Below are 1,400 nucleotides of genomic sequence, written 5' to 3'. Positions count from 1 at the left end.
TACTCGGTGAACCAGAAGTGGTTTAAGAATACTAGCGTCGACGAGTGAAGTTGACGTACCAGAAGTGGTTGATAATACTTGTAATCCGTTGTGATTAGTGGAACCCTTCAGTTGAAGGATACTGGATGTAGCTCAGGTTGAGCAAACCAGTATAAAACTCTTTACACTCTTTACCTATTTTTAGACGCAATTTTGTTTAGCTATTACGTCATACTGAAAATTTCATCCACTAATTATTTTTACTACAACTATCTTGTGACGAAAAATAAACTTGCGTAACTTATCATCTTAAAGAACATTTTCCTTTTGAGAAACATTTTCCTTGTGCAGCCGATAAACCTTCAGACAGAAAATCTTTTGTTGAGCCAACCTTGCACAGTTTTTAAGTGCTCAAGATAATATTGTTTTTAGAGGGAAAAGAGTATTGATTTTAAAATTACTTCGTTCTCGCACACATACATTCAACCCCCCCTTTTGTGTTATATTCCGCTAACTTCAATTGGTATCAGAGTTTGACCCTTAGGGTTGAGCATCTAACACTACAGGGGTACGATCAATGGAAAACAAAGGACAGGCGGTGAACCACCCACCTCTCTTTAAAGGAACAAACTACAACTACTGGAAACAAAGAATGATTACATTCTTTGATGCATGTCATATAGACATGTGGGATTTCGTAGAACACGGAAACTACATTCCTCTTGATGATGCTGGCAGGGAGTTACCTAAAGCACATTGGAATGAAGAACAGAAACATAGATTCATACTGAACTCCAAAGCTCAAAATGCACTCATATGTGCTCTGATTGAGGAAGAATACACTAAAGTACACAACTTCAAGAGTGCCAAACAGATGTGGGATACCCTAGCTCTAACCTACGAGGGATCCCTGGAGGTAAAATGCAACAAGCTAATCTTATTGGTTCATAAGTATGAACTCTTCGAAATGGAAGAGAATGAGTCTATCCAAACTATGTTTGGAAGATTCCAAACTATTATAAATGAACTCTCCTTCCTTGGTAGAACTTATGATAATTTTGATCATATTGACAAGCTACTTCGTAGTTTACCCAGGAAACGGAGACCATAAGTTACAGTCTTGAGAGCGTCCAAGAATCTCGAAAAGCTCTCACTGGAAGAACTCATAGGGCTACTCAAAGTCCATGAGCTGGAGCTATAACAAGATGACGCTGGGAGAAAACAAAAGTCCATTGCACTAAGTGTGCAAAAGATAAAATCTACACCATCATCTTCGAAAGCATTAAAGGCGGAAGAAGCGTCTGATGAGAGTTGTGATGAAGAAACATGTGACTTAGACAATGAGATATCCTTCTTATCAAGAAAGATCCACTCTATGATGAAGAAGAAAGGAGGATCACGTTGGAGAAAATTCAATAGAA

The 1,400-nt window shown here is 38.2% G+C and overlaps 1 protein-coding gene across 1 annotated transcript; it reads left to right on the top strand.

Annotated features, from left to right (window-relative positions):
• The first annotated feature begins 556 nt into the window (after positions 1–556).
• On the top strand, positions 557–1,090 carry LOC109810749 (uncharacterized). The gene has a single exon (XM_020374674.1). It carries the CDS (start codon positions 557–559, stop codon positions 1,088–1,090), a length of 534 nt encoding a protein of 177 aa, XP_020230263.1.
• Positions 1,091–1,400: the final 310 nt, after the last annotated feature.

This window comes from Cajanus cajan, chromosome 4 (assembly GCF_000230855.2).
Source record: "Cajanus cajan strain Asha chromosome 4, NIPB_CcT2T_4, whole genome shotgun sequence".
Classification (NCBI taxonomy): Eukaryota; Viridiplantae; Streptophyta; class Magnoliopsida; order Fabales; family Fabaceae; genus Cajanus; species Cajanus cajan.
This window is presented reverse-complemented; position numbering and strand designations above follow the sequence as displayed.